This window comes from Ranitomeya imitator, chromosome 4 (genome assembly GCF_032444005.1).
Source record: "Ranitomeya imitator isolate aRanImi1 chromosome 4, aRanImi1.pri, whole genome shotgun sequence".
In the NCBI taxonomy this organism is placed as follows: Eukaryota; Metazoa; Chordata; class Amphibia; order Anura; family Dendrobatidae; genus Ranitomeya; species Ranitomeya imitator.
The window spans coordinates 522,716,384-522,742,801 of record NC_091285.1 but is presented as its reverse complement, the minus strand read 5'-3'; the positions used below and the strand labels follow the sequence as shown (position 1 = coordinate 522,742,801).

The 26,418-nt window shown below is 43.5% G+C and overlaps 1 protein-coding gene across 3 annotated transcripts in view; it reads right to left on the bottom strand.

Annotated features, from left to right (window-relative positions):
* Positions 1–323: 323 nt before the first annotated feature.
* MAP1A (microtubule associated protein 1A) overlaps positions 324–26,418 on the bottom strand; it is a 362,456-nt gene continuing 336,361 nt past the window's right edge. For all 3 annotated transcript variants that reach the window (XM_069766123.1, XM_069766124.1, XM_069766125.1), the window contains one exon: positions 324–5,216. In XM_069766123.1, coding sequence (XP_069622224.1) covers positions 5,061–5,216 — 156 coding nt within the window. In that variant the 3' untranslated portion in view covers positions 324–5,060. The remainder of the gene's footprint in view (positions 5,217–26,418) is intronic.

The following is a 26,418-nucleotide window of genomic DNA, read 5'->3' as shown; positions in this document are numbered from 1 at the left end:
CTACATCCAGTAGTTGGTGGTAGAATTCTCTTTTTTGCTGAAGAGGATGTTTGCATTTTTAAATTCCCTACTGAGCATTACATGACCTATAAGTTTCCTTATGCCAGCCTGGCTCTCTCCACAAGGAGAAATGTTCCCCCTTACACTCCCCACTTAGATCCCCATTTTAACTCATACAATGATTTGTTTGTCCAACAGTGACAGCTACAGCTACCCTATAACAGTAACAGCTTTGGTGCCCTCTATATCATGATCAGAAATAGTGATCTAACCAAGCTTATTATAAAAGTGGAAAAAAAAGTAAAAAATAAGGCAAACACATATTTTATCTATTCATGTAATTTTATTGTTAGAGTTTCAGGCGGTTCCATGTACAGAAGTTCAGAAGGACAGAATATTGCACACAGATAGAGGAAATTAATGAAGAGAACAAAACAAAACCTTTCCGGGAAACAAGTTTATAAGTAACGCTGAGTAACATAAAGGGGAAAGAATGAAAAGTCAGGGGTTTATTTATACAACATCCAACGTAGAAAGAAGCTATCAGGAATACAGGTTGCAATTTTCAATACAATTAAGACATGTTCACTTTTTATATAGTTGTAAAATAGTTATTTTTAGTTTTATCTATTACACACGGGATTATATCTCCCTGTAGTCCACATGCAGAAACAAGCAACAGCTGATTTTACGTGTTTCTATTTTATATATCACCTATATGTTATGTTGTAATGATAGTAATGGATTTACAGGTAATCTGTATTCGTTGTGATACCTGTTAGTGAATGCAGCCCATCAAGGTTCAGGCTCTGCCCCCTAATAGCCATCAAAGTCTCTGGCCTAGTCGATGGCAGAGGCATTGAGCGATGACTTGTCCTTGGTGTTTAATTTTTGTGTAGACCTAGAGGACCAAAATTTGGTCTTCTGTTTTTATGCTACAAAACGTCCAAAATACATCAAAAGGCAGCAAAGAGAAGCTAGATTTGGTAAACTGTTGTCATTTGACAGTGTTGAAAAGCTTCTTAAAGGGAAACCAAATAGTTAACTGTTTAATGCACATAAATAGGGATAAAAAGGTTTATGAGAATTATGGTTACATTCTTCTTTAAAATATCATTTTGTGTGTAAAATTTTCCATTCAGTATTGTCATGTGCAAGGCAGTTTTCTAAGTGAACGCAGTCATTCTGTTCTTAGTATTTTCGTGGTAGAGTTCAAGTTATAGAAAGTAATAGCAACATTCATATCTCAATTTTTAGTGCATTTCTATTCTGCCTAGACCCTCGTATGGATGTGAGCTAAGGAAGTGGCTGTGCTCTAGCGTGTTCCTTTTGGGTCGTCATCTAAAGAGTGCGCTAGGCATCTAGGCACCTATGTAGCTGTATCAGAGCCACAAGCATTGCAGCAAGTAGATGGGGCTTGTAGGTCAAATATCCACATGAATAAAAAATGGAACATATACACAGGTACATCAGAAAGGAATGGGGGACACCGGGAAGCGCATGCATCGTTTTTGGTTCTGCTTCATCCAAATAAATAATGCATGCCATTCCTGTACAACAATATAATGTAGAATTCCCAAAGATGTGCAAATACAGCACAGAAAAGTATAGGGCCGGATGAAAGAAGTATAAGTATTGTAAAAGAAAGACTGGACAAACTAACACATTCCCGAAAGAGACAGTTCTTCAACATAGCAAATAAATCCTCCATACATTCAATGTATGTCCTAAGTCACCTCATTTCTGACAACTTTGCTTTGGGTGTGATAAAAACATACTGGACTTTTGGCTTGTTGGGTCGTTTCGACATATACAGATTACCGATCACATAGGCTAATGAAAGTAACTTCCATTCCATCATACAACATTCCTATTACTGTCATAGTGCCATGTTACTAAAGCACAGGACTAGTAGAATAACCAATTACAATCACACCACAACCACAATCAGGCACTCAACACAAAACACGTCACAAATACTTGTCAGCCATAAAGCGCATGAGCGTAATTTAGAGGTCACTGACACAATGGGGATTGGTATAAAAACTATCATCGGCAGGAAAGAGTGGCTTTGTGCACAGAAACCAATGAATGCTTGGTTCCATGTCTAAACCAGAAGGGCATATGGGCATAATCAAGGGGTTTGTTGTTTGTCGTCCCCTAACATTTCTATGAGCCAGAAAAGACAGCCACTCTGTGGGAGCTAATCTGCCTATTCAGATACATTTACATTTACCCTACAACAGTGGATTGCTAAAGGTACCTTCACACTCCGACGCTGCAGCGATCGGCTCGTTGTCTATATATATCGCTGCAGCGTCGCTGAGTGTGACGGTACCTTAAGAGTTAGAGGTGCTGGAATAGTGAATTTCAGCTGATTACTGAGCTAACTTTTATTTTTATTGGGCTCATTTTCATTGAACCAGCCCTTTTACAGTGAACATTACTGTGACTTTTATTTTTTTAATGATAGATATTGAATTTGTTTCCACTGGTCACACTTTTCACTTTTTTTTTAGGTGTGCTTGATTTTATATATGCCCCATTCCTCTTATTTTTCTTTCTGCTCTGCTCTTAAGAATTTGGGAGAATTACCGTAATTATTTTATTCTATGAAACATTATTTTGTTTTTTTCTTTCAGACGGCCTGGTTATCACGGTGAATTAGAGATTAGTACATTATAACTCCAGGGTATTCATCAAAGGACACTATTTGATATGTGCAAAACTGCAAGGGTTTAGATCTGACTATGGACACTAGTGCAAAATCTGGAATAAACCGTTATTTTTTTTCTATTCCAATATAATTTTTGTTCTATCACAAGGCATAAAGTAACGACTATGTTATTTCTACAACATTTCCCTTGAAGCTCAGTGTGTTATATGTATAAAGCTACTATCAGTGTATAACACAGCACACCTAACATCCAACCACCGGCTTTTCTTGGGCACCAGCGGTTGAATCATTACATTGAACTTTATTAAAATGCTGTTAAGTATCTACAGAATAAAATACAAACCATGTGGACGGTTAGACCCATAAATTAATGACATATAGCTAAGCTTTGATCATAAAAAATAAATATATAAATTAGACAGCAGAATTCACCATTGATATGTAATGGTTTTGTTCAGCAATCAGAAAGTGTGTCTTGTAAGGCGGATCGCTGCCTACAGCAGCCAACAAAGACTAAAAATGTAAACAAAAAGACAAAGAAAAGTGTTGTCGCTTGTTTAGTGTTTGTGTAGCAGCTTCCATTAACAGATCTGATCTACAGTCCATACAGCCTACATGAGCAGGAGTGATGTACATTAATATGTACCTTAAGTTTTCTTTCCAACAGCCAATCAAAGAATAAGCAACAGCAAAAGTAAGCGTTTAGGTATGTGCAAAAAACGGGTACAAAAAAACTTTACGTTAGAAGATTGAAGCTAGCTTGTTTTAATTGGCAAGCAACCACCTAGTGAGGCTACCAGTAAACAATTTGGTCCTTTACATTCGGAACGCAAACATAAATAATTGTACAAAAATAACATTATTGATACTGGGAGATGTGTCAGTCCAACTATTCCACGTTTAGTATCAATCCCATTTTCAGTTCCATTCCTCTTCTCCATTTATACAATGGTGGGTGGTAATAATCTGGAGTAATCTAATACAGGGCTTTCTCTTTTATTTGATAACATCTTAAATCTATGTGTTTTGGTGTAAGTTTTGCAGAGAATAGAAGACTACGCTACTATGTATGTTCATGCCAACCATCCCACTACCTTATTCTGCGGAGGTCCTGTTTCACTGCTCTGACTACGAATCTAGTGCAGGACCAGACTGAGATGTGTTACGAGGGTGCATAAAGAGGGAGCCAGTGTTATAGGACATTGAATTGAACCAATCCCTAAAATTCATTTACACATACAGCTGCTACAATGGGAACATTTTCCATAAATCATAACAAAAAAAAATCATAATCACAAAATCTGATGTTCCCTATGCTATAAAGGAGTCTTTACTACTATTGTAGCAATAATGTCTTCTGTAAAAGAAGTAGCTAATTAGGTCATTTGTAAATTATGCAGATGTGATGTAAATGCACCATTAGGATAACACTGGCTACATCTCATGCTACAAAGGGCTTGTAATAAATAAAAAAAAATGTCTGCTTTCTTCCAGAAGCCGCGTCAGTCCTGTCTAAGGGCTATGTGTGGCATTGCACTTACCTCCATTTAAGTAATATCAATATTAGCAATGCTAGACACAGGCTGCGGACAAGGGAGAGGAAGAAAGCAGCCATATTTTCCTAATCCCAGTCGTAGGCCAGTACCATTTACACTGTCAACTCTTTGGTCCTGCAAAGAAGATTACAAAGCTAAATCAAAGCTCCACATATGTAGTACCTCCTGTGCAGACTCACGAGCGTTCATCACTTGCAGCCTTAAATACTTTGGTTTGTTGCAGAACATGAAATATGTTTTGCTATTATTTTATAAAAGTCATTAATCTGCTTGTAATGTACTTTCAGAGCTTTTCTTTGCATTATGGTCTACAAGTGCAATTTTCAAATTACAGATTAATGTAAAATATACCAGATACATACTGTATTTACAGTACCCACAAATTGCATGGCTGTATAGTCTTATATTCTGTACCCTAACACATTGCCTGCTGATATATCTGGGGGAGAAGTGTCTTACTGCTGGTAAATGTCTAGCCCTAATCCAGTCCTTCCAACTTCATATGCCTATAACAATGCAAGGTTTTCTGCTTTCTCGTATTCATGGTATGGAAACACAAGAGGTGTAAAACAGATCATGTAATGTGCCAGTGTAAAAGTGTCAAATTGTTCTGAGAATAGATGAATTCAGAAAGCGCTATGTATCTTGTAATTTATGTAAGACTTCAATGCTTGAAAAGTTCTGCTTAATTCACCTCCTCCAACAATCATGATTTGGCAAGGCTGACATTACAGGTACAAATCAGATTGGGGAAAAAAGTTGGGCTGTGATTGGACACACACATAAACACAAAGTACGCATGGACGTGTTAGTGGCTGCCATGATGATTAAAACTCTATTTTGCATGCTGGGAAGGATTCATCTTGCATCACTACAGTACTGCTGCTAGCTAACACCATTATATTAAGTTCTTGCTGTTTCTCGTGGGTCTGTTGGTACCATTCACGTGTCACTTCTGTGTCATGAGTTGGGATCAATGTCACCTGGATGAGGAAATACAAAGCAATTATTAGCATAGTCACACAAGAAAATACTATATAGTGGCCACAGAAATCATGAGCCATTCCGTTGGCATCATCACTCAGCAACGGGAGCCATTACGCCAGTAGTACGGAACATTACCACTGTAGTCACAGATGCCATGTAAACATGATTGAATCTCTTGAAATTCGAATTTGTCAGGTTCAATACATTTTCCCCAAAAATTTGATTCACAGTGAATCGATTTTCCGCAATTCGTAATACTGCAAAGGTCTATAGGACTGTGTCCAACTCCTTTCAAGATCTTTCACACAAACGCAGTCTTGGTAATGTCAAAGTGACCTCATCATAGAAACAGATGTTAAACTGACAATAACAGTGTGCTGGCAGACTTTTAATTTTTTTTAAATTACTATTAGAGCTAACATCATCTTGCTGTGATTGAGATGAGTGATGTGTCATATATTCCATAATGTCTTACACTTCCTTCCCACTAATGTGCTTGCCAGAGAGATTTAAAGAAGGCCAATCGTAGCAACTGGTTCCACTGGTGATTGTGGTGTTCGTGCTGCCTCTATCGGCTACCACATTTTTAGCTGTGGTATGGGACTTTTTTTTCTTTTACATTGCCCCTTCCATTTTATTTTACCATACATTTTGTACACCATGTAAGGTTGCAGCCGTACAAGTCCTGGATGGAGTGTATGTGTCATCAAGAACAGGCTTCGGTGGCAAGAGGTTTCTTAACCCCTTCATGACCAGGGGATTTTTCGTTTTTCCGTGTTCGTTTTTCGCTCCCCTCCTTCCCAGAGCCATAACTTTTTTATTTTTCCGTCAATTTGGCCATGTGAGGGCTTATTTTTTGCGGGACGAGTTGTACTTTTGAACGACATCATTGGTTTTAGCATGTCGTGTACTAGAAAACGGGAAAAAAATTCCAAGTGCGGTGAAATTGCAAAAAAAGTGCAATCCCACATTGGTTTTTTGTTTGGCTTTTTTGCTAGGTTCACTAAATGCTAAAAATGACCTGCCATTATGATTCTCCAGGTCATTATGAGTTCATAGACACCTAACATGACTAGGTTATTTTTTATCTAAGTGGTGAAAAAAAATTCCAAACTTTGCTAAAAAAAAAAAAAAAAAATTGCGCCATTTTCCGATACTCGTAGCGTCTCCATTTTTCGTGATCTGGGGTCGGTTGAGGGCTTATTTTTTGCGTGCCGAGATGACGTTTTTAATGATAGCATTTCGGTGCAGATACGTTCTTTTGATCGCCCGTTATTGCATTTTAATGCAATGTCGCGGCGACCAAAAAAACGTAATTCTGGCGTTTCGAGTTTTTTTCCCGCTACGCTGTTTAGCGATCAGGTTAATACTTTTTTTTATTTGATAGATCGGGCAATTCTGAGCGCGGCGATACCAAATATGCGTAGATTTGATATTTTTTTATTGATTTATTTTGATTGGGGCGAAAGGGGGGTGATTTAAACTTTTATGTTTTTTTTATTTTTTTCACATTTTTTTAAACTTTTTTTTTTAACTTTTGCCATGCTTCAATAGCCTCCATGGGAGGCTAGAAGCAGGCACAGCACGATCGGCTCTGCTACATAGCAGCGATCTGCTGATCGCTGCTATGTAGCAGAATTGCACGTGTGCTGTGAGCGCCGACCACAGGGTGGCGCTCACAGCGACGGGCAATCAGTAACCATAGAGGTCTCAAGGACCTCTATGGCTACAATGGAGACGCATCGCCGACCCCCGGACATGTGACGGGGGTCGGCGATGACGTCATTTCCGGCCGCCCGGCCGGAAGCGGTAGTTAAATGCCGCTGTCTGCGTTTGACAGCGGCATTTAACTAGTTAATAGGTGCGGGCAGATCACGATTCTGCCCGCGCCTATTACGGGTACATGTCAGCTGTTCAAAACAGCTGACATGTCCCGGCTTTGGTGCGGGCTCACCGCGGAGCCCTGCATCAAAGCAGGGGAGCCGGCATCGGACGGTATAGTACGTCCGATGCCGGTAAGGGGTTAATGGGCCCAGATTTTAGGTGCGGGTTTTAGGAACAGCCACTAGAGCTGGGTGGGGCTGGCCATTTCCACACCTTAAGTTACATGCCACTAAAGATTATGAAGGAAATAAATCTCACACTGTTGGACAAAATCCCATTGCCTGTGTATGTATACTACCAGCTGCCGAAGCGCTTAAATCCCTATAACCACTATAATTAAAGGGAACCTGTCACCCCGAAAATCGAAGGTGAGCTAAGCCCACCAGCATCAGGGGCTTTTCTATCTATCTATCTATCTATCTATCTATCTATCTATCTATCTATCTATCTATCTATCTATCTATCTATCTATCTAGCATTCTGTAATGCTGTAGGTAAGCCCCTGATGTATACTGAAAGATGAGAAAAAGAGTACAGTGCGCAGGCGCCAGGAAAGGTCAGAGAGGCCCGGCGCCTACGCATTGCAGTACTTTGCTCTGCCCTCAACAGGGCAAAGTACGTCTGCGCTGGAGCCGCAGTGTGAATACAAGATGAGGACATCATCATAAGAAGATGGGAGGCCCCGGACCGGACCGCGACACCCATTGGACCAGAACCGGACTGGGACCGCCCCTGGACGAGTATAATCTAACCTCTTTTTCTCATCTTTCAGGGTACATCGGGGGCTTATCTACAGCATTACAGAATGCTGTAGATGAGCCCCTGATGCTGGTGGGCTTAGCTCACCTTCGATTTTGGGGGTGACATGTTCCCTTTAATGAAGCACTCCCATCAAAGTTTTATCCTCTTAATATATTGCAATCATCATATGATATAGCACTGTGTACTTATAATTGCTCATTTTGCTTTTCTATTCAGTTCATTCTGCTGTTTTTTAATAGGTCTATGATATCATGTGATTAAAAACTGACTAGTTGAATCCTTGTAAGCTATGTGTGGAAATACGAAGTCTCTTTTCCCTGTATGAGTCATAAGTCACTGAAAAATTCCCGAATAGGGGGATGAGGAGCAGCTGGGTTAGGAGTTGAAGAGAGGAATGATTCATGCAGGGTAAAGAGACTTCCTGTTTCAACATAGAGCAGAGAAAAGAGAAGAATTTACTGGGTAGAAAGGTAACATGAGCAATTGTAAGTGCACAGTACTATATAAATAATGACTGTAATATATTAAGAGGATATAAACTTTGATTGGAGTGCTTCTATAACTTTTGACAATCTTTTCCACCCCACTCATACAAGGTTGGCCAAAAAGGATGTAACAAGAAATGCTAGTTAGGTCGGTACACATACAGAAAGCAAAATGTTGCATGAGGTTGTGGTATAGGTGTAGTGTGTACAACTTTCAAATTGGATTAGTAAAACAGGTGTTCAAAACCGAAATGCAGTTAAATGTCTAACTTTTTATAATTTTTTTCTACTTAGCAAAATTCAACCACTTTTACCAAAAATTATGCTAGGTAGGTACATTTCCAAAATTTAGCAACAGGGCTCTGTATTGGGCACGCACTTATAGATGTAAAATTTGATTAGTAACATAAATGTACAAAAAAAATGGTTGGTGACAGACACTTTGTTAGCTGCACAGTTACAGTCAAATGTCTCAATTTTGGGAAAAAAAATGCGCATATAAAAAAACAACTATTCAATTATTTTATAAAATTTGACAAAAACTTGATTTGCATCAAATAGATTTGCTTCATATCTAACGTCATGTGTCATGTACCACTTTGCACTTTGCATAATATAGTGTATCAGTATCACTTCCATCTTTTAAAAGAGATTGCCCAGGACTAACATATTGATTAGTTATTCATTGGATAGGTCATTAAAATAAGATTGGTGGAGTTCTGACATCTGGCACCCACACTGATGAACTCATATTTGTTTTGTTAGCGACCTGATGTAATTAATGTTTGGAATGAAACAACACAGCTCTATGCACTGTTTGATTGCTCAATGGGAGATAAATTGCAGCACTCAGCAGTGGTTACTAAACAATGTATGGAGCTTGATGTTCTGCTGTCTACTGACGGGGAATATATTGCCTGATTGATGGGGCTGCTGGGTATCAGACCCACACTGATCTCAAATTGATAGCCTACCTGTCGAATGAGACATCAATATGGGATTTCATCTTGGGCATCTTGAGGAGGGATAAAATACTTGACAAATGTAATAAGGCACAGATAGAGATAGGTTCAGAAATATTTGGACAGTGACCGAATCTTCGTGATTTAGGCTCTTCATGATACTATTTTTTTATTTAAAATGAAACAATTGAGATGCAATACAAGTGTAGATTTTCAGGTTGAGCAAAAATATCCGGTGAAGTGTTTAGGAATTGCAACCATTTTTGTTCAGGGACCCAAAAGTAATTGGACAAATTAACTTTATTAAAAATGTTCATATGTAATACTTTGTAGAGAATTCTGCCTGAAGCCTGGAGGCCATTGACTTTACCAAAAATTAAGTTTTCTCCTAAGTGATTCTTTGCCAGGCATTTACAGCAGCTGACTACAGTTGTTGGTTGTTTGTGGGCCTTTCTGCCTTAAATTTGTCTTAAGCATGTGAAATGCTGCTTGATTGGGTTGAGATATGGTGATTGACTCGGCCATTGCAAAACATACCACTTCTCTGCCTTAACACCTTAACGACGGCCGATACGCCAATTAAGGGTACTTAAACCACAGCGCTGCTATATAACGGCGCTGTGGAAAAAGTGTATAGCGCCCACCAGAGTCGGAATTTCTCAGGGGTCTCGGCTGCTGAGAGTAGCCGAGACCCCAGAGAACATGATTCGGGTTGGTTTTTACCGACCCCAGAGTTGCATTCGCCGTTATTGACCGTATAACGGCGACCACAAAAAAAAGTCAGATTTGCCATTTAATTTCTCTCTCCTCTGAAGTGATTGCACATCAGAGGAGAGAGAAATAGGGTCCCCGATCCCCCCCGGTACCTGCCGGTATCCCTGGGTAGAGATCTGCCAGCCAGCACCCTGCAAAAATAGGAGATTTTTCCTATTGGTTCATTTTGATTTTGGGGCTAAAGAAAGGGTTAGGGTTGGGGCTAAAGTTAGGGTTATGGTTGGGGCTGGAGTCGGGGTTAGGGTTTGGATTACGTTTACGGTTGGGATTAGCATTAGGGTTGGGAATTAGGTTTAGGGTTGGGATTAGGGTTAGGGGTGTGTCAGGGTTAGGTTTGTGGTTAGGGTTATTGGTGTGTAGGGGTTAGGGTTGTGGCTACAGGTGGGATTAGGGTTAGGGGTGTGTTGGGGTTAGGGGTGTGGTTAGGGTTATGGTTAGGGTTGGAATTAGGGTTAGAGGTGTGTTGGGGTTAGGGTTGGAGTTAGAATTGGGGGTTTCCACTGTTTAGGCACATCATGGACTCTCCAAACGAGACATGGCATCTGATCTCAATTCCAGCCAATTCTGCATTGAAAAAGACAAACTGTGCTCCTTTTCCTACCGAGCTCTACCATGCACCCAGTAGGTTACACCCACATATGGGGTATCGGCGTACTCTGGACATATAGGTCAACAACTTTTGGGGTCCAATTTCTCCTGTCACCCTTGTAAAAATAAAAAATTGGGGGCTAAAAAATAATTTTTGTGGAAAAAAATGATTTTTTATTTTCACAGCTCTGCGTTATAAACTTTAGTGAAACACTTGGGGGTTCAAAGTTCTCACAAAACATCTAGATAAGGTCCTTGGGGGACTAGTTTCCAAAATGGGGTCACTTGTGGGGGATTTCTACTTTTTAGGCACATCAGTGGCTCTGAAAACGCAACATGACACCCGCAGACCATTCCATCAAAGTCTGCATTCCAAAATGGCGCTCTTTCCCTTCCGAGCTCTGCCATGTGCCCAAACAGTGGTTCCAACCCACATATGGGGTATCAGCGTACTCAGGATAAATTGCACAACAACATTTGGCATCCAATTTCTCCAGATACCCTTGGGAAAATAAAAAAATGCGGGCTAAAAGATTATTTTTGTGGGAAAAAATGATTTTTTATTTTCACGGATTTACATTATAAACTTTAGTGTAACAATTGGGGGTTCAAAGTGCTCACCACACATCTATATAAGTTCCTTGGGGGGTCTAGTTTCCAAAATGGGGTCACTTGTGGGGTGTTTCCACTGTTTAGGCACGTCAGGGCCTCTGTTGTGAATTCTGTGGCAGAGTTCACTCCTGTGGTCACAAGTGGTACTTCGGCTGATTCTCTCTGGGAGCTTCCGTTTGTGGAGAAAAGTGGTACTGCAGCTTCTGAGTTTCCTCCCTCAGGTGATCTGGTGAGGTCGTTAGCTGCTTCTCTACTTAACTCCACCTGATGCTTTGATCCATGCTTCCTGTCAATGTTCCAGTGTTGGACTTGTGTTTCTCTGGATCATTCCTGTGGTCTGCTGCTCTGCATAGCTAAGTGCTTCTTTGCTATTTGTTGCTATTTTTTCTGTCCAGCTTGTCTATTTGTTTTGCTGGAAGCTCTGGGACGCAATGGGTGTACCTCCGTGCCGTTAGTTCGGTACGGAGGGTCTTTTTGCCCCCTTTGCGTGGTTTTCTTTAGTGTTTTGTGTAGACCGCAAAGTTATCTTTCCTATCCTCGTTCTGTCTAGAATATCGGGCCTCAATTTGCTGAATCTATTTCATCCCTACGTTTGTCTTTTCATCTTACTCACAGTCATTATATGTGGGGGGCTGCCTTTTCCTTTGGGGTATTTCTCTGAGGCAAGGTAGGCTTATTTTTCTATCTTCAGGCTAGTTAGTTTCTCAGGCTGTGCCGAGTTGCATAGGGAGCTTTAGGCGCAATCCACAGCTGCCTCCAGTTGTGTTTGGAGAGGATCAGGAATTGCGGTCTACAGAGTTTCCACGTCTCAGATCTCGTTCTATTATTTTGGGTTATTGTCAGATCACTGTATGTGCTCTGATCGCTATGTACATTGTGTTACTGAATTGCCTAGCATAACAGTACAGGAAGCCAAAAGTACTAATGATTCTCAATAGAGGGAAAAAAGAAGTTCTGAGACCATTTTTTTTCCTTTGCACTGTGATTTGTCTTTTTTTTCCCCTAGACATTTGGGTGGTTCAGGACACAGGTGTTACAATGGACATTAAAGGTCTGTCTTCATGTGTAGATCAGCTCACGGCAAGAGTTCAAGATATACAAAATTTTGTGGTTCAGAATTCTTTGTTAGAACCGAGAATTCCTATTCCAGATTTGTTTTTTGGAGATAGAACTAAATTTCTGAGTTTCAAGAATAATTGTAAACTGTTTCTGGCTTTGAAACCTCGTTCCTCTGGTGACCCAGCGCAACAGGTTAGGATCGTCATTTCTTTTTTGCGTGGCGACCCTCAGGACTGGGCATTTTCTCTTGCGTCAGGAGATCATGCATTGAGTGATATCGATGCGTTTTTCCTGGCGCTTGGATTGCTGTACGATGAGCCTAATTCAGTAGATCAGGCAGAAAAAAATTTGCTGGCTCTTTGTCAGGCTCAGGATGAGATAGAGCTATATTGCCAGAAATTTAGAAAATGGTCCGTGCTCACTCAATGGAATGAATCTGCGCTTGCAGCCATTTTCAGAAAGGGTCTCTCTGAAGCCATTAAGGATGTCATGGTGGGATTTCCTATGCCCGCTGGTTTGAATGAGTCTATGTCTTTGGTCATTCAGATCGGTCGACGCTTGCGTGAGCGTAAATCTGTGTACCATTTGGCGGGATTACCTGAGATTAAACCTGAGCCTATGCAGTGCGATAGGACTATGACCAGAGTTGAACGGCAAGAACACAGACGTCTGAATGGGCTGTGTTTCTACTGTGGTGATTCCACTCATGCTATCTCTGATTGTCCTAAGCGCACTAAGCGGTTCGCTAGGTCTACTACCATTGGTACTGTACAGTCAAAATTTCTTCTGTCCGTTACCTTGATATGCTCCTTGTCGTCGTATTCTGTCATGGCGTTTGTGGATTCAGGTGCTGCCCTGAATTTGATGGACTTGGATTATGCTAAACGTTGTGGGTTTTTATTGGAGCCCTTGCAGTGTCCTATTCCATTGAGAGGAATTGATGCTACACCTTTGGCCAAGAATAAGCCTCAATACTGGACCCAGCTGACCATGTGCATGGCTCCTGCATATCAGGAGGTTATTCGCTTTCTGGTGTTGCATAATCTGCATGATGTGGTCGTGTTGGGGTTGCCATGGCTACAAGCCCATAATCCAGTATTGGATTGGAATTCCATGTCGGTGTCCAGCTGGGGTTGTCAGGGGGTACATGGTGATGTTCCATTTCTGTCAATTTCGTCATCCACCCCTTCTGAGGTTCCAGAGTTCTTGTCTGATTACCGGGATGTATTTGATGAGCCCAAGTCCGATGCCCTGCCTCCGCATAGGGATTGTGATTGTGCTATCAATTTGATTCCTGGTAGTAAATTCCCAAAAGGTCGACTGTTTAATTTATCCGTGCCTGAGCACACCGCTATGCGCAGTTATGTGAAGGAATCCCTGGAGAAGGGGCATATTCGCCCGTCGTCGTCGCCATTGGGAGCAGGGTTCTTTTTTGTGGCCAAGAAGGATGGTTCGCTGAGACCGTGTATAGATTACCGCCTTCTTAATAAGATCACTGTTAAATTTCAGTACCCCTTGCCATTGTTATCTGATTTGTTTGCTCGGATTAAGGGGGCTAGTTGGTTCACTAAGATAGATCTTCGTGGTGCGTATAATCTGGTGAGAATCAGGCAAGGCGATGAATGGAAAACTGCATTTAATACGCCCGAGGGTCATTTTGAGTATCTAGTGATGCCATTCGGACTTGCCAATGCTCCATCAGTGTTTCAATCCTTTATGCATGACATCTTCCGTGAGTACCTGGATAAATTCCTGATTGTGTACTTGGATGACATTTTGATCTTCTCGGATGATTGGGAGTCTCATGTGAAGCAGGTCAGAACGGTTTTTCAGGTCCTGTGTGCTAATTCTTTGTTTGTGAAGGGATCAAAGTGTCTCTTTGGTGTGCAGAAGGTTTCATTTTTGGGGTTCATCTTTTCCCCTTCTACTATCGAGATGGATCCGGTTAAGGTCCAAGCCATCCATGATTGGACTCAGCCGACATCTCTGAAAGGTCTGCAAAAGTTCCTGGGCTTTGCTAATTTTTATCATCGCTTCATCTGCAATTTTTCTAGTGTTGCCAAACCATTGACCGATTTGACCAAGAAGGGTGCTGATTTGGTCAATTGGTCTTCTGCTGCTGTGGAAGCTTTTCAAGAGTTGAAGCGTCGTTTTTCTTCTGCCCCTGTGTTGTGTCAACCAGATGTTTCTCTTCCATTTCAGGTCGAGGTTGATGCTTCTGAGATTGGAGCAGGGGCTGTTTTGTCACAGAGAGGTTCTGGTTGCTCAGTGACGAAACCATGCGCTTTCTTTTCCAGGAAGTTTTCGCCTGCTGAGCGAAATTATGATGTGGGCAACCGAGAGTTGCTGGCCATGAAGTGGGCATTCGAGGAGTGGCGTCATTGGCTTGAAGGAGCTAAGCATCGCGTGGTGGTATTGATTGATCATAAGAACTTGACTTATCTCGAGTCTGCCAAGCGCTTGAATCCTAGACAAGCTCGTTGGTCGTTGTGTTTTGCCCGTTTTGACTTTGTGATTTCGTACCTTCCGGGCTCTAAAAATGTGAAGGCGGATGCTCTGTCTAGGAGTTTTGTGCCCGACTCTCCGGGTTTGTCTGAGCCGGCGGGTATCCTCAAGGAAGGAGTAATTGTGTCTGCCATCTCCCCTGATTTGCGGCGGGTGCTGCAAAAATTTCAGGCTAATAAACCTGATCGTTGCCCAGCGGAGAAACTGTTTGTCCCTGATAGGTGGACGAATAGAGTTATCTCTGAACTTCATTGTTCTGTGTTGGCTGATCATCCTGGAATCTTTGGTACCAGAGAGTTAGTGGCTAGATCCTTTTGGTGGCCCTCTCTGTCGCGGGATGTGCATACTTTTGTGCAGTCCTGTGGGATTTGTGCTCGGGCTAAGCCCTGCTGTTCTCGTGCCAGTGGGTTGCTTTTGCCCTTGCCGGTCCCGAAGAGGCCTTGGACACATATCTCTATGGATTTTATTTCTGACCTTCCCATTTCTCAAAAGATGTCAGTCATTTGGGTGGTCTGTGATCGCTTTTCTAAGATGGTCCATCTGGTACCCTTGTCTAAATTGCCTTCCTCTTCTGATTTGGTGCCTTTGTTCTTCCAGCATGTTGTTCGTTTGCATGGCATTCCAGAAAATATTGTTTCTGACAGAGGTTCCCACTTTGTTTCGAGGTTTTGGCGAGCCTTTTGTGGTAGGATGGGCATTGACTTGTCTTTTTCCTCGGCTTTCCATCCTCAGACTAATGGCCAGACCGAACGAACCAATCAGACCTTGGAAACATATCTGAGATGCTTTGTTTCTGCTGATCAGGATGACTGGGTGTCCTTTTTGCCTTTGGCTGAGTTCGCCCTTAATAATCGGGCCAGCTCGGCTACCTTGGTTTCGCCGTTTTTCTGCAATTCTGGGTTCCATCCTCGTTTCTCTTCAGGACAGGTTGGGTTCGTGTTGGGGATCTGGTTTGGTTATCTTCTCGTCATATTCCTATGAAGGTTTCCTCTCCTAAGTTTAAACCTCGTTTTATTGGTCCGTATAGGATTTCTGAGGTTCTTAATCCTGTGTCTTTTCGTCTGACCCTTCCAGATTCTTTTTCCATACATAACGTATTCCATAGGTCATTGTTGCGGAGATACGTGGCACCTATGGTCCCATCTGTTGAGCCTCCTGCCCCGGTTTTGGTGGAGGGGGAATTGGAGTATATTGTGGAGAAGATTTTGGATTCTCGTGTTTCAAGACGGAAACTCCAGTATCTGGTTAAATGGAAGGGTTATGCTCAGGAAGATAATTCCTGGGTTTTTGCCTCTGATGTCCATGCTCCCGATCTTGTTCGTGCCTTTCATGTGGCTCATCCTGGTCAGCCTGGGGGCTCTGGTGAGGGTTCGGTGACCCCTCCTCAAGGGGGGGGTACTGTTGTGAATTCTGTGGCAGAGTTCACTCCTGTGGTCACAAGTGGTACTTCGGCTGATTCTCTCTGGGAGCTTCCGTTTGTGGAGAAAAGTGGTACTGCAGCTTCTGAGTTTCCTCCCTCAGGTGATCTGGTGAGGTCGTTAGCTGCTTCTCTACTTAACTCCACCTGATGCTTTGATCCATGCTTCCTGTCAATGTTCCAGTGTTGGACTTGTGTTTCTCTGGATCATTCCTGTGGTCTGCTGCTCTGCATAGCTAAGTGCTTCTTTGCTATTTGTTGCTATTTTTTCTGTCCAGCTTGTCTATTTGTTTTGCTGGAAGCTCTGGGACGCAAAGGGTGTACCTCCGTGCCGTTAGTTCGGTACGGAGGGTCTTTTTGCCCTTTTTGCGTGGTTTTCTTTAGGGTTTTGTGTAGACCGCAAAGTTATCTTTCCTATCCTCGTTCTGTCTAGAATATCGGGCCTCACTTTGCTGAATCTATTTCATCCCTACGTTTGTCTTTTCATCTTACTCACAGTCATTATATGTGAGGGGCTGCCTTTTCCTTTGGGGTATTTCTCTGAGGCAAGGTAGGCTTATTTTTCTATCTTCAGGCTAGTTAGTTTCTCAGGCTGTGCCGAGTTGCATAGGGAGCTTTAGGCGCAATCCACAGCTGCCTCTAGTTGTGTTTGGAGAGGATCAGGAATTGCGGTCTACAGAGTTTCCACGTCTCAGAGCTCGTTCTATTATTTTGGGTTATTGTCAGATCACTGTATGTGCTCTGATCGCTATGTACATTGTGTTACTGAATTGCCTAGCATAACAGGCCTCTCCAAACGCAACATGACATCCGATCTCAATTCCAGCCAATTCCACATTGAAAAAGTCAAACGGCGCTCCTTCCCTTCTGAGGTCTGCCATGTGCCCAAATAATGGTTCCCCCTACATATGGGGTATCATCGCACTCAGGACAAATTGCCCACCAATTTTTTGGGGTCCAATTTCTCCTGTTACCGGTGGGAAAATAAAAATTTGTGGGCAAAAAGATCATTTTTGTGGAAAAAATATGATTTTTTTAATTTTCACGGCTCTATGTTATAAAATTCTGTGAAGCATTTGTGGGTTGAAAGAGCTCACGACACATCTAGATAAGTTCCTTGGGGGGTCTAGTTTCCAAAATGGTGTCACTTGTCGTGTGGGGGGTTTCCACTGTTTAGGAACATCAGGGGCTCTCCAAATGCGACATGGCATCCGATCTCAATTCCAATCAATTCTGCATTGAAAAAGTCAAATGATGCTCCTTCCCTTCCAAGCTCTGCCGTGCTCCCAAACAGTGGTTTACCCCCACATATGGGGTATCGGCATATTCAGGAGAAATTGCACATCAAATTTTGTAGTTCATTTTCTCTTTTTTCATTTGTGAAAAAAAATTGGTTTTGAAATAAAATGTTTGTGAAAAAAAGTTAAATGTTCATTTTTTCCTTCCACATTGCTTCAGTTCCTGTGAAGCACGTAAAAGGTTAATTAACTTCTTGAATGTGGTTTTGAGCACCTTAAGAGGTGCCGTTTTTACAATGGTGTCACTTTTGGGTCATGTAAAGTGACTACAAATGTGATGTGGTCCCTAAAAAAAAAATGGTGTTCTAAAAATGAGAAATCACTGGTCAACTTTTAACCCTTATAACTTCCAACAAAAAAATGTTGTTTCCAAAATTGTGCTGATATAAAGTAGACATGTGGGAAATGTTATTTATTGAGAATTTTTTGTGACATCTATCTCATTTAAAGGCATAAAAATTGCAAAATTTTCAAAATTTTCGCCATATTTCTTTTTTTTTCATAATTAAACGCAAGTCATATCAAAAAAATATTACCACTAACATGAAGTACAATATGTCATGAAAAAAACAATCTCAGAATCAGCGGGATCCGTTAAAGCGTTCCAGAGTTATAACCTCATGAAGAGACAGTGGTCAGAATTGTAAAAATTGGCCTGGTTATTAAGTACAAAATTGGTCTGTCACTAAGGGGTTAAAGTCATGGCTTGTTTTCACAGTATGTTTTGTGTCATTGTCCATCTGTACTGTGAAGCACATTTGGTTGAATCTGAGCCGAAATTATAGCCCTGTACACTACCGAACCTATGTGGCTGTTCCTGTCTTCAGTCACATCAGGAAGCCACAGCTAGACACAGGAAATCACAGCTAGACATAGGAAGTCACAACTTGACATAGGAAGTCAACTACAACTCCTACTTTTATACAGTGGGAAAATGAGGATGATATCTCGCTGCATATGTCAAATGACTATGACGGGGCTTGTGCCTTCTACCATACCGGCTTATCTGGATAGTCTATATATATATGGTACAAACCCGTTTAGATGGCTGAATTAACCCCTTCACCCCGAAGACTGTTTTCAACTTCCTGACCAGGCCATTTTTTTCAATTCTGACCACTGTCATTTTATGAGGTCATAACTCTGAAACGCTTCAACGTATCTTGGTGATTCTGAGAAAGTTTTCTCGTGACATATTGTACTTTATGATAGTGGTAAAATTTCTTTGATTTGACTTGCGTTTATTTGTGAAAAAAATGGAAATTTGGTGAAAATTTAGAAAACTTTGCAATTTTTAAACTTTTAGTTTTTATGCCCTTAAATTAGAGAGTCATATCATACAAAATAGTTAATAAATAACATTACCCAGATGTCTCCTTTACATTAGCACAATTTTGGAAAAAAAAATTTTTGTTAGGAAGTTATAAGGGTTAAAAGTTGACCAGCGATTTCTCATTTTTACAACAAAATTTGCAAAACCATCTTTTTTAGGGACCACCTCACACTTGAAGTGACTTTGAGGGGCCTATATGACAGAAAATGCCCAAAAGTGACACCATTCTAAAAACTGCACCCCTCAAGGTACTGAAAACCACATTCAAAAAGTTTATTAACCCTTCAGGTGCTTCACAGGAATTTTTGGAATGTTTAAAAAAAATTGAACATTTAACTTTTTTTCACAAAATTTTTATTTCAGATTCAATTTGTTTTATTTTACCAAGGGTAACAGGAGAAATTGGACCACAAAAGTCGTTGTACAATTTGTCCTGAGTACGCCGATACCCCATATGTGGAGGTAAACCACTGTTTGGGCACATGGCAGAGCTCGGAAGGGAAGGAGCGCCATTTGACTTTTCAATGCAAAATCTGCTGGAATTGAGATCGGACACGATGTCGCTTTGGAGAGCCTCTGATGTGCCTAAACAGTGGAAACCCCCCCACAAGTGACACCATTTTGGAAAGTAGACCCCCTAAGGAACTAATCTAGATGTGTGGTGAGCACTTTGAACCTCCAATTGCTTCACAGAAGTTTATAATGTAGAGCCGTAAAAAAAATCATATTTTTTTCACAAAAATTACCTTTTTGCCCCAAATTTTTTATTTTCCCAAGGGTAACAGGACAAATTGGACCCCAAAAGTTATTGTGCAATTTGTCCTGAGTACGCTGATACCCCATGTGTTGGGGTAACCACTGTTTGGGCGCATGGCAGAGCTCGGAAGGGAAGGAGCGCCGTTTGACTTTTCAATGCAAAATTGGCTGGAATTGAGATCGGACACCATGTCGCATTTGGAGAGCCCATGATGTGCCTAAACAGTGGAAACCCCCCTACAAGTGACAACATTTTGGAAAGTAGACCCCCTAAGGAACTAATCTAGATGTGTGGTGAGCACTTTGAACCTCCTAGTGCTTCACAGAAGTTTATAATGTAGAGCCGTTAAAAAAACAAAACATATTTTTTTCACAAAATTGATCTTTTTGCCCCAAATTTTTTATTTTGCCAAGGGCAAAAGGACAAATTGGACCCCAAAAGTTGTTGTGCAATTTGTCCTGAGTATGCTGATACACGATGTGTGGGGGTAACCACTGTTTGGGAGCAGGGCAGAGCTCGGAAGGGAAGGAGCGCCGTTTGACTTTTCAATGCAAAATTGGCTGGAATTGAGATCGGACACCATGTCGCGTTTGGAGAGCCCTTGATGTGCCTAAACAGTGAAAAACCCCCACAAGTGACAACATTTTGGAAAGTAGACCCCCTAAGGAACTAATCTAGATGTGTGGTGAGCACTTTGAACCTCCAAGTGCTTCACAGAAGTTTATAATGTAGAGCCGTTAAAAAAAAATCATATTTTTTTCACAAAAATGATTTTTTGCCCCAAATTTTTTATTTTTCCAAGGGTAACGGGACAGATTGGACCCCAAAAGTTGTTGTGCAATTTGTCCTGAGTACGCTGATACCCCATGTATGGGGGTAAATCACTGGGCGCATGGCAGAACTCGGAAGGGAATGAGCGCCGTTTGACTTTTCAATGCAAAATTGGCTGGAATTGAGATTGGAACCCATGTCGCGTTTGGAGAGCCCCTGATGTGCCTAAACAGTGGAATTACCCACAAGTGACCCCATTTTGGAAAGAAGACCCCCTAAGGAACTTATCTAGATGTGTGGTGAGCACTTTGAACCCCCAATTGTTTCACTAAAGCTTAGAATGTAGAGCCATGAAAATTAAAAAATCATTTTTTTCCACAAAATGATATTTTAGCCCACAATTTTTTATTTTCACAATGGTAACAGGAGAAATTGGACCCCAAAAGTTGTTGTCCAATTTGTCCAGAGTACGCTGATACTCCATATGTGGAGGGGAACCACTGTTTGGGCGCATTGCAGAGCTCGGAAGGGAAGGAGCGCTGTTTTGGAATGCAGACTTTGATGGAATGGTCTGCGGGCGTCATATTGCGTTTGCAGAGCCCCTGATGTACCTAAACAGGAGAAACTCCCACAAGTGACCCCATATTGGAAACTAGACCCCCCAAGGAACTTATCTAGATATGTTGCGAGAACTTTGAACCCTCAAGTGTTTCACTACAGTTTATAACACAGAGCGGTGAAAATAAAAAATCTTTTTTTTCCACGGTTTTGTATTTTCCCAAGGGTAACAGGAGAAATTGGACCCCAAAAGTTGCTATCCAATTTGTCCTGAGTATGCTGATACCCCATATGTTGGGGTAAACCCCTCTTTGGGCGCACGGGAGAGCTCAGAAGGGAAGGAGCACTGTTTTACTTTTTCAACGCAGGATTGGCTGGAATTGAGATCGGATGCCATTTCGTGTTTGGAGAGCCCCTGATGTGCCTAAACAGTGGAGACCCCCCAATTCTAACTCCAACCCTAACCCCAACGCACCCCTAAGCCTAATCCAAACCATAACCCTACCCACACCCCTAACCCAAACACACCCCTAACCCTAATTCCAACCCTAACCATAACCCTGGCCACACCCCTAACCCCAACACACCCCTAACCCTAATACCAGCCCTAATCTCAACCCTAACCATAACCCTAACCACACCCCTAACCCTGACACACCCCTAACCCTAATCCCAACCCTTACTCCAACCGGAAACATAATCCAAACCCTAACTTTAGCCCCAACCCTAACCCTAACTTTATCCCCAGCCCTAATTCTAACTTTATACCCAGCCCTAACCCTAACTTTAGCCCCAACCCTAAACCTAACTGGTACAGAACCCCCAGCACCAAGAATATGTTATGCAGTATATATTATGTATAATAGGTTCCATGTGAAATGTATCAGTCCACAGGCTGCGCCCCTGGGCAGAGAGGACACGATATCCCCCTTCTGTCCTCCCCCACCTTTGTAATTCCCACAGTAAATATCAGCAGGCTCCGGCCCCCTGCGGCTATTGTAATGTATGTCTGGCCTGCTTTTTCTATTGGCCTGCCCTGTGTATCTGTGTTATATATTCTGTGTGCTGTGAATAAAGTGTGTTCTTTTAGACTGGAAATACGTGGAGTAGCAGTCAGCTTTTATATGCTCTCACGTAACCAAGGAATTCCAGCCAGCGTCCTTCATTCAGAATCCAGCAAAAGCAGAGTGGACCTCCTGAAACACGGGGGGTGCTGAAAGAGGTACTACAGCACAGTAGACCCCGTTACACTGGAGGCAGCAGTGGGATGTGATATCCCTTCTACAGGAGGAAAGGAATGAATGGAAGATAACTACCAGAAGTTAAAGAGGACTACACTAAAAGATCTGGTGGAAGCCCGATGGTTAATCGCCAGCAACAAAACAAAAGCGGATTTGATAGCAGCCATCATGGAACACGACAGTGCAGCGCTCCCCAATGTGAACGTGGAGGAGACTGAATTCCAGAGGGAGGTAAAGAACAGACTGGCGTTCTATGGCCCAAACCCTGCAGTAGAGATCATACGAGAGGTGATGGCTGATGTGCGTACTGATCTGAAGGAAGAGATGGCCGAGCGGACCAGGATAGAGCTAACCAAGATGGAGATGGCAGAGCGGACCAAAGTGGAGCTGGCCAAGATGGAGAGGGCAGAGCGGAGAGAGGAGAGTCAGCGAGCAAGGGGAGCTCTGGCCTCTGCCCAGGTACCTTCAACAGTAAGCCACAAAAAGATCCAGTATAATGCCTTCCGACAGTTGGGGGAGGCAGAGGAAGACATTGATGGCTTTCTGCAGGACTTTGAGCGGCAGTGTGCCCTTCATCAAGTGAAGCCGGAGGAACGGGTTCAGATTCTGGCCAGCAAGCTGACAGGCCGGGCAGCGGACGCCTATCGCACGGTACCTGATGAGGACTGTATGGACTATGAGCGGATCAAAGAAGTGATCTTGGCCCGGTATGCGTTGACACCAGAGGCATACCGCCAAAAGTTCCGCGGACTTATAATAATAATAATAATAATAATCTTTATTTATATAGCGCCAACATATTCCGCAGCGCTTTACAGTTTAACAGTTTCAAACACAAAAGTCATAAGTAACAACGTTAACAATACAATAATTAAAGCAAAATAAGACGACCCTGCTCGTGAGAGCTTACAATCTACAATGAGGTGGGGGAGATACAAAGTACAGGTGTGTATTTACAATGATGTAAAATTATGATGTAATGATGTAAAATGATTATAAAATGAGTAACCGATACCCACGCTGAATGGGCCTGTAAATTACGGCAGTCACTGCTACAGTGGGTACAAGGGAGCCAAGCAACCACTAAGGAGGACGTCCTCCAGCTCTTCTTGTTAGAACGATTCTTTAACGGACTAAACCCCGAGACACAGGAATGGCTTCGGGACAGGCGGCCAATGACTCTTGAGGAAGCCGCTTGTCTGGCCGATGAACATCATGACGCCAGGAGGCCTCAGTTGTCCGGATCAAAGATGGTCACTAGGGGTCCGCCCATGGACCTGGAGGGCCCCAAATCACCGAAGATTGTAGGGGGACCAGCTAGAAACCCGGCCTACCACAGTTCCCCTGGGGCGCGATGCCAAACCTGCCGTCAGCTGGGCCACCTGCAAAGACAATGTCCCAACCGGACTCAGCATACCCAGTGGCCAAAGGCGGGAACAGCTACCTTCCGCCGGGCTGCTGTACCCTGCTACCAAGGCGAAGCTGACCCGGCATTGGGGGCTACAACTAACCAAGGGGTGGAAGACATGGAGGAAGTGCTGCATGAAGTAGACCCCGTGCAGGCAGCCCGGGCAGATAATCGACAACAGCATCGACAGGTCGTGTGGGTTAATGGGAAACGCATGCAGGGACTAAGAGATTCCGGAGCAACTTTGACCCTTGTGAAGCCTTATCTCGTCCAGGACCAAGAGAAGACGGACCGGACAGTGGCAGTCCGTGTAGCAGGGGGAGCCATACATCGACTACCCACTGCCAGGATCCAGGATTGGGGAGTTGGGGATGGCCTTGTTGAGGTCGGCTTGATGGAGGATTTGCCTGCAGATGTTTTGCTGGGAAATGACTTGGGGCCCATGTTGTCTGCCTTCTCGGTTGCCCCTCTGGCTGAGACATATCCTGTGACCACCCGGAGACAAGCTCGAGCTGCGGAGCCGGAATCACACTCAGAGGAGGCCCAGGTAAGACATCCCAGCCCTACACGTATTCCCATAGCCAAACACATTTCTTGGGCCACCCCAGATGAATTTAAGAGGAAGTTACTTGAGGATCCTTCATTGGAGGGATATCGTGAGAAGGCACAGGATGGGAGAGGGGTACTGGAAGGGGAACAGTTTATATGGAAGCAGGGACTCCTCTACCGGATCACAGAGCAGCATCATACAGGGACGAGCCCCACTATAAAACGACAGCTGGTAGTTCCCAAGAAGTATAGGCAGGAGTTACTGCAAATCTCTCATGACATACCCTTGGCCGGGCACTTCGGCGTCAGTCGCACCAGGCATCGTCTGACACAAAACTTCTTTTGGCCGGGTGTAACCTATGATGTTCGTCAATACTGCCAGACCTGTGACAGTTGCCAGCGCATTGGCAAGAGGGGATACCGATGCAAGGCCAAATTACGCCCCCTCCCCATTGTGGAGGAACCATTTAGCCGAGTAGCGGTCGATTTGATAGGGCCGTTAGCCAAACCCAGTCCGTCAGGGAAAAGGTATATATTGACAGTGGTAGATTATGCCACACGGTATCCAGAGGCGGTTGTGTTACCTAACATACTGGCAGAGATGGTGGCGGCCACCCTGCTCCAGGTTTTCTCACGGGTAGGATTTCCCCGGGAGATTATCTCGGACCAGGGTACCCAGTTTACAGCAGAGGTGACCAACCAACTGTGGAAGCTGTGCAGCGTAAAGTCCATTAGAAGCGCCCCGTACCACCCGCAAACCAATGGGTTGTGTGAATGCTTTAATGGGACGTTAAAAGAACTCATTGGGACTTTTACCAGGACCTACAGGGACTGGGAGAAATTCTTGCGTCACCTCCTGTTTGCCTATCGAGAGGTGCCCCAAGAATCCACGGGGTTCTCCCCATTCGAACTGGTATGCGGGAGACGGGTAAGGGGACCCCTAGACTTAGTGCTAGAACACTGGGAAGGGGAGGGCATCATAGAAGGGTTACCTATTGTACCCTATGTGCTGGAATTCTGGGACCGCCTTCAGGAGCTGACCCAGGCTGTACGTGGGAACATGCAGGTGGCCCAGCGGCGCCAGCGCGTATGGTACGATCGGAGGGCCAGAGAGCGCACCTTGGAAATAGGGCAGAAGGTCCTGGTGTTAGAGCCCACTAGGCAGAACAAGTTCCAAGCTGCATGGCAGGGGCCCTACCAGGTAGTGGGGAAAATAGCCGACACCACCTATAATGTCGCCGATTGTGACGACCCCAGGGTTATCCGCATGTTCCACGTGAATATGCTGAAGCCCTATCGGGAGCGCCCTGAAGAGGTAGTGGCCATCTGTGCACCTGAAGCAGAGGATTTAGCCGGACTTCCCTTGCCTGATGTCTTAGGGGAGAGGACTCAGTCTAAAACATGGGACCAGGTACACTGGGGTGAAGACTTAGGTCACCGGGAGAGACAGCAGGCGGAGGAGTTGTTGAGGCAGCGACAGAGGATGTTTTTGGGGAAACCCGAGTACACTCACCTGGCACAACACAAGGTTGAGACCCAGGATCAGACCCCCCTGCGACAACCCCCCTTCCGCGTCCCTGAGTCTGTACGAGAAGGGATGCAACAAGAGATTCAAGAGATGTTGCGTTTAGTGGTCATTGAAGAGTCAGATAGTTCCTGGGCATCCCCCGTAGTGTTAGTGCCCAAGAAGGATGGGACTACACAGTTTTGTGTAGACTATCGTAAGCTCAATGAGAAAAAAGTGACGGATGCGTATCCCATGCGTGTGGATGACTTGTTAGACCGGCTGGCAGGGGCAAAGTATTTGACCACCATCGATCTATGCAAAGGCTACTGGCAGATTCCCCTTAGTCCTGATGCTATTCCCAAGTCGGCATTTGTCACCCCGTTCGGCTTATTCCAGTTTCGAGTTATGCCATTCGGGATGAAGACTGCCCCGGCGACCTTCCAGAGGCTGGCTGACCGGCTTCTGGATGGTCTCCAGGACTATGCGTGTGCCTACCTGGATGACATCGCCATCTACAGCGCGACATGGGAAGAGCATCTAAATCACCTAGAGACAGTATTAGACAGGATCCACAAGGCAGGAATCACCCTGAACCCAAACAAGTGTCACGTGGGCAAAGCAGAGGTTCAGTATTTAGGGCATTGGGTGGGAAGTGGGAAACAGCGACCAGAACCAGCCAAGATTGAGGCCATAGCCAAATGGCCCACCCCACACACTAAAACCCAGGT